Below are 7,157 nucleotides of genomic sequence, written 5' to 3' on the forward strand. Positions count from 1 at the left end.
TATGAGCTGTACATCTAGTCAAGCATTTCACATTAATTTATTATTGTTCAATACAATACTTAACTTTTGAGCCAGCATATTTAATAACAAAGAGGTTGGCAAATGGCCAATGGTGTGGCATATGAATTTGACCTTGTATAAATCTTCTAGAAACGAGCTAAACTGACAAGAAATAAGACTTATGATCAAAGATACATGAAATATTGATAACTTAAAGATGATTTCCAGTCCGTACTGCGCAATCTCCGCATGCAATGTTTGTGAGTCTCACAAACAGAAGAATGTTATTGTTTATAAAAATAAAATAAAAATTCCGGGACAAAACTTACCTTTTCCTTCTTTACTATTAACGCCAGATATCCTTGCAAAACAATAATAACGAGTAAAAGAAGCTCGACGGTATTTCAAACGGACGTTTTAGCTCACCGTGAATCCTTGAACGAAACATACATACATACATACATACATACATAAACTTTATTTAAGTGTCAATGGTATTTAGCTAAAGAGCTAATTGGGGACACTAAAATTAATTTACAAACGATCCGAAATGGCGAACTAAACAACTTCATGTACGCTATCACCGAAGTGTAACGTTTCAACGAATTCAAAACAAAAATGAAAACAAATGAAAACAAATGAAAATGAGTCTGCGCAGTACGGACTGGAAATCATCTTTAAATTTGCTAGGCAACCACAAAGAATAAATAAGCACCACAATAGAGAAAATTAAATAATTAGTTCACTAAACTAAAATATCTCGTTCTTAGATGCCTTATTAGCACAACAGAGACTATAGAGCTTTCTTGTTTTTCGAATTTTCGTAAACCGCAACCATTTTTTCTGCTTCCGCTCAACCCAACAAAACCGAAAGCGATCATGATACGAAAGCTTTACGGTACATCGCAGCCAGATCTAGACGTGCAAAATAAGTGGACATCTGGTGAAATGATGCCATTTGGTTTAAAACAATCTCAGAAAATGTCATAGGGTTGGTAAAACGAATGACATTAGTTCCTTTACATACTATCCACTATAAAAATTACCGGTAATACGCGATATCACTGGTTTTAACATTAAGCTTCCGCGTTTATGCTTTCCTGACTTACCAAAGCCAATGGAAAGTTGGTCTGTGTTCAGGTTTTCGACGTATTCCCCAACATACGTCCTTAAAACCCATGCTGCCAAACTCTCTAACATGACTTTACAAGTTCCTTAATGAATAATATTTAACCCGTGATGTTCCTCGAAATACACGATGCACAAGTACAACACTGTTGCCACTCATTTGTAAGGTATACTATATCACTTCTAAGATGTCGCATCGTTTTGTAAAATCCTATAAGATGTAGCCGGGAAAAACGACGTTTTCAAAATTACAGTGGACTCCCGATAACTCGAACCCTCGATATAAACTCGAACCTCGCGCTAACTCGAACCAAAATCGATTTCCCCTGGATTTCTGTCATGCATTCTGTACTGTAATTTTACCCTGGTAACTTGATCCCTCGACAACTCGAACCTTCTCTGTATATTTTTACCCTCGATAACTCAAATCATGTCTGTCAATATACGTGACAAGTAAAATCAAACAGTGTACAGTAGTCAAAAACACTGGATTGGTTTTGAAATAAATACGTACACGAGTCAGAGCCGCCTCTCAAAACACTGATAAAAATGTAGTTTGTTGGTTGAGAATGATACCGTTTCTTTCAAATCCAACCTTAGATAACTTTCAAGGAGAATCGATAATAATAGATGAGCTGAGAAGCGTCAGGGCGCATTAAAAGTAAATCGCAATAACTCTGTAGCAGTAGCCCGACATTGTTCTCTTTGAAACTTGCAACGTTCGAGGTTTTGCTAAAAGCAGGCCCGCGGCCCGCGGTTCACCTCACGGCTCGCGGCCCAGCGGCCCGGCCCGTACCCTGGGTGCCAGAGAATTTTCTTGCGTGGTTTCCGGGAGAGAGGACGACTTGTCTCGCTTGAAGGATTTTGAATTACGTTTCCCGCCAAAAGCAAGAGGTGTCAATTATCAGGGGGCAGTCCGAGTGGGCGGTCCTACTCTGACCAAACCTCTCACACGAGTTGTCGTTTTCCTGGCTTGCGTCCTTCGCGCCGAAGAAGTGATTAACAACGATTATTGACGTGGCAAAAGGATCCCATTTGTTGCAGTATTAAAGTGACTTGAATTGATGATTCATATTCCGTTCGCATTACCAGTACATTGCACTGCGTTAACTTTAGTGAGGTAACTTGATGATAAATGCTTTTAAAATGCGTTTTATTCCTTGCAGTGATGGACTTTGAGAAATTCTACCCGGCCCGCAGCTTCACAGGTCAGTGGTAAATTAAAGCTCATACTCAGATATCTGAACGATGGCCAGTTTTTGTTTTTGTTTCTGTTTTTCGTTTCCTCAGAAACGATAAGGTATTATTTTGGATTCGATGTGAACTATTTACAAAATGGAGGCTACTATCCAATCAGGAGAACGCTCACAACCACAAAGTAAATAAGTTTGACCGAGGGCAATTATAATTTCGTAAAAACATGTTCTTCAAATATCGGAAAGATAATCCTTTAGTTAGCATGACCAAAAAATATGAGATTCCTAACAAATCATAGCTGACGACTGCAATGGTTTACAGAGATAAATCAAGGATCATGATAAATGCCACCTATGCGCACAAACGCAAACCCGGCTAAAACATCTTTTTGTCTCTTGTCCGAATGTACAGACTTTCTGGAATACTTTTGTTACTGGTGGAAAGTCAAAAATGATGATTCCATTGAGCTACACGAGAAAAACATTATCTATGGTTTTACAATTAACTTTCCTTTCCGACTTGGTTTAAACCTCTGTTTACTCACTGCTAAATATTATATCTACACTGCCTCAAGAGATGAACAACACTTCTACTTCGAAACCTTCCTAGCCTTTCTAAAAGATAAACTATCAATCGAAAAAAGTAATTCAAAATCTCAAATTCAAATCTAAAATTTTTATTCAGCTGAAATTCTGTAAGGCACCTTAGATTCTTTTCTTTTTTTCTCTCGCTTTCTTTTTACTGCAATCAGTCTTTGTAGTCGCCTTGAACTAGTTTATTTACCTTTTTTTTTTTTTTTCCTTTTTGCTACTTTTCGTCTTAAATGTATGTATAGCTTCTTTATCTGTGAATAACGCAATGTTTGAAAAGACGAACTTTAGCAGTAAAAGAATCAAACTAAGCAAGCATTATATATAAGCATTGTTAACAAGTATCGTAACTTTTATTTTATTAAGTATCTGTATTGTATTTTAAGTTCAGTTCTGTAAGTAACAACATTGTATGTAGCCGTCTTTTTCTTTTCCTTTTTTTTTGATTGCAATAAACCATTAAAAAAAATGGTTTTAAGTTTGATTAAGGTGGCTCGATCGAAATTTTGAGTGACGATACCTTTCAAGTTTGAGCAACTTGTATGCCACCGTAAACAATCCGACTGAAAATCGATCAGTACAGCTGTACTAAAGAAAGATGAAAGTTTCGAATGAGATAAGTTTCATCGAGATCGGAGTAACCATAGCAACATAATGACGTCACCACCCATTTTATATTAAACTGATTTTCTTGTAATAGAGGGATAATTTTGAAAAAAGGCTTCTAGATCTTTAATTTGACATAGTTTTCTCAACGTCTGCGAAATTTGAAGAATTTCTGTGAGAGCGTTTTCGAGAAAATTTTGGATGAAGTTTTCAAGTGCTAAAATACAACAAAAACAAACTAGTCTTAAAACATTATTGAGAAAACTTTCAAAAGGCGCGACCAAGTAACATTTTGGCCTTAAGTGAATCTTGTACTATCTAATTACCTTGAGCGAAAATCTCAGAGAAATCGTTTCAATTGATTTCTTGAAACATCGGCTTGAATATGAACTGGTACGAATTAAGTGTTATTTCGCTCTTTTATCGAAAAAGGGCCTTCGGTTACTGAAATGATCGTAAAATAAAAAGCGCTCAATATAATTTTTTTAAACTTGGCACTCAAAAAGAAGAATAAGTATGTAATGAAATGTCCGGTTTTCAAAATAATTGAAACATTCTAAGGCAGTTAATTTAAAGCCTTTAACATATATTGCGCTGTTTTTCACCCAACATGGGATCGCTGCCTCATTGTAAATCTCTACAAATCTCATACACTGTATGAATAGAAAAACAGCACAGGTTTTTTTTTTTCCTATTTCCGGTCATTTGTTCTCACCTTCCAATAACTCGAACCCATTTTCAATTTCCCTTATAGGTTCGAGTTTACATTCCCAACTCTTTTGTATCAAGTGAGGTTGGCCGCCATTTTGAATATGAAGTGAACCGTTGGGTAATGGCCAACTTAGCTTACGGGTAGCAGCATTGCTCACACTGAAGTGTACTGAAGTCTTGTGTTATATGTAAAACTAGTGGTAACCACAGGTTAAGGGTGCGGGCCTAGATGCACCTTCTTTTTCACCTCCAGGTGACAGAAGCGTCGATCTCATTTCACGGATAAATGTTCATGACACTTTCTTCGCATTCTAACCGAAAAAAAGTTCTTAACTTCCTGTTTGAACGACACATTTTCGGATTCTTTTGCAATGTTGACGAACAAATAACTTAGGTCACCTCATTTTCACGCCGTGTCGATAAATCGCTGGACGAAAGACAATTATCATTTTTGGTGGAAGAACAAAATTTTCAACTTCCGCTTTGCAGCTAGCCTTTTTGCGGGCCCAAGAGAGGCCAGCAACCCTAATCTTGACAGTGACCAGCGGATTGCGTTTTACGCGTGCGCGCCACGTTAATAGCGACCTTCAGATTTGACTACGAGTACGAGATCGAGTACAACTTTGGAATTTTGAGACAATTGTATCCCCCAAACTATAACTCTTCCCTGTTGCTGACTAACAAATAAATAAACGTTAGGGATAAGATTGGTGTGATAAGTGATTATAGGAGACACACGAATTTGGTTTGAAAACTCGTACTCGTGTTCAATCTCCTACTCGTAGTCCAATCTGAAGGTCGCTAATAATAGGCGAACAGAAACCGGAAGTTGAAAATGTTGTTCTTCCACTAAGAACGATCGGAACGCGAAAAATGTGTCAATCACGATAGTTTGTCGTAACACCAGAAGAGAAAATCTCTTCTCCAAGAACGATAAGAATGCGAAAAATGAAACAATCTCTAAACTGTTTGTCACATAAGATCAACGCTTCTGTCACATGGAAGATTGCAAACATTACAATTTGTAGACGTTGTTTTATAGATGTTGCTTTTGAGAAAATTTGCTGTGATTATATCACAAATAAAACAACGGCAAAGCGAATGATTCCAGCAACGGTTATTCTCGAGGAAATCGTTATATATAACACTGACAACATAGCGAGTTTATCAACCGAGGAAAATCACATCTCAATTCACACCACGTGCTCGACTACACTTCACAATCAACTGTCAATCAAAAAACAACTCTGACTGGTTCGCGGCCGGTTCGCGGCAATTATTAAAGCGTGACGCGTTGCTCGGAATAATTGTCTTTAATTTTGTCCAGTGATTTTTCATTAATCGCGCCACGTTTACAAAAGGCAAGCACAACATAGCGAGTTTACCGTCAGTACCTTTCAGTTCTAAGTGCGTCTAAGTGCGTCTAAGGCCCGCACTGTCTAACCTGTGGTTACCACTAGTATAAACGTGGCGCGCACGCGTTATACGCAATCCGCTGCTCACTGTCAAGATTAGGGTTGCGGGCCACTCTTGGGCTCGCAACAAATAGATTCCATTTTGCCGTGGGTCTGTTCAGTTATAGATCACAGAAGACGTCAAAATGGGGTATAAACATCAGTGACCCACTCGCCTAGCGGCTCGTGGGCCACTTTTCTGTTCATACCCCATTTTGACGTCATCTGTGATCTATAACTGAACAGACCCACGGCAAAATGTAATCTATTTGTTAAACATTACACAGACGATCACTAACGTGTGCGGCGATACCTTGGATCGCCCGTGTTCTGTCCTTCTAGCTTCTCTTTCCCTAATTTCTCGCCGTAAAACTGCAATAACTGAGAAGATAGGAGGCCACGAGTTTTTCTATTTTACTGAAGGCTACCATTGTGTTGTTTCTAGGGCTAAAATGATTGTCATTGGTAAGTCTTTGCTCGCTCATACCAGGCGATCAGGATTATCATATGAGAACCTCCGATCGCTTCCAATCACTTCGATCGCCTATGATCGTCTCAGTATTTGCAAACGATCGATGCGATAGAAACGATCAGGGCGATCTTATGAGAACCAACCAATAGAAGCAAATTACTTCCAATTATTGGAAGCAAATTACTTCCAATAATTTTAACTCTTAACTGCAATTTTTATCTTTCACCTACTTTTATGATAAAATTTTATATTCTATTGTAATTTATTAATTTATTAATCTATGTAGTACGATTCTTCAGTTTTTCTTCTTCTTAGAATTTAAGTGTAAATATTTTAACTTTAAATAGCTTAGATATTTAGTAAATAAGCCCCTTCAGGCGGCTGGTATATTGGATGATAATGCCCGAGGCTGAAGGATTGTCGAAAAATGAACAGTTGGCCGAGAAGCGAAGCTTCGAGGGCAGCTGTGAAATTTTGAGGACAATCTTTCAGCCAAGGGCATTATCCTCCAATAAACCAGCAAGCCAGAAAGGGGGTTTATTTATTTTATAACCCTTCGATTAATTATTACAACCCGCTTTATCGCCAGTAAATTTAAAGGAATAACCTACGTAGTAAACCCGGCGTAACTGTGGTTAAAACAAATGTAAGTTGATTGGTTTACGTAAATTTTTAACTCCGTGATTTTATTAAACGTAAAAATTGAATAAAGTGACTTCATTCGTTTGTTTTGTGCTTGCCTACAAAATCGGGCGACGGATATCAAATCGGACGGGGTATATTCGCTGATACCCGTCGTCCGATTTTGTACCACGTGATGCGTTTTGTCCAATAAGCGCGCGCAAAAATTAATGGGTGGGTTATAAATAATAATGTAAATAGTGTCCACAATTAGTTTTTTTAAGCTAAATACTTCAGACACTTTAATAAAGTATTTCATTCATTCATTCATTCCAGCAGTTTTTAATTATGAGGAATTCGTTTCTGTCAGAACACAAA

At 37.7% G+C, this 7,157-nt stretch overlaps 1 protein-coding gene across 1 annotated transcript in view; it reads right to left on the reverse strand.

Annotated features, from left to right (window-relative positions):
* The window catches only part of LOC144656671 (intermembrane lipid transfer protein VPS13D-like), a 138,296-nt gene extending 136,837 nt beyond the window's left edge, over positions 1-1,459 (reverse strand). Inside the window, exon 1 of the mRNA XM_078516914.1 lies at positions 1,110-1,459. Within this exon, the coding sequence (XP_078373040.1) occupies positions 1,110-1,200 (91 nt within the window). The 5' untranslated portion in view covers positions 1,201-1,459. The remainder of the gene's footprint in view (positions 1-1,109) is intronic.
* Between the last annotated feature and the right edge of the window lie 5,698 nt (positions 1,460-7,157).

This window comes from Oculina patagonica, chromosome 6, assembly GCF_052425735.1.
Source record: "Oculina patagonica isolate OP01 chromosome 6, crgOcupat, whole genome shotgun sequence".
NCBI classification, from domain to species: Eukaryota; Metazoa; Cnidaria; class Anthozoa; order Scleractinia; family Oculinidae; genus Oculina; species Oculina patagonica.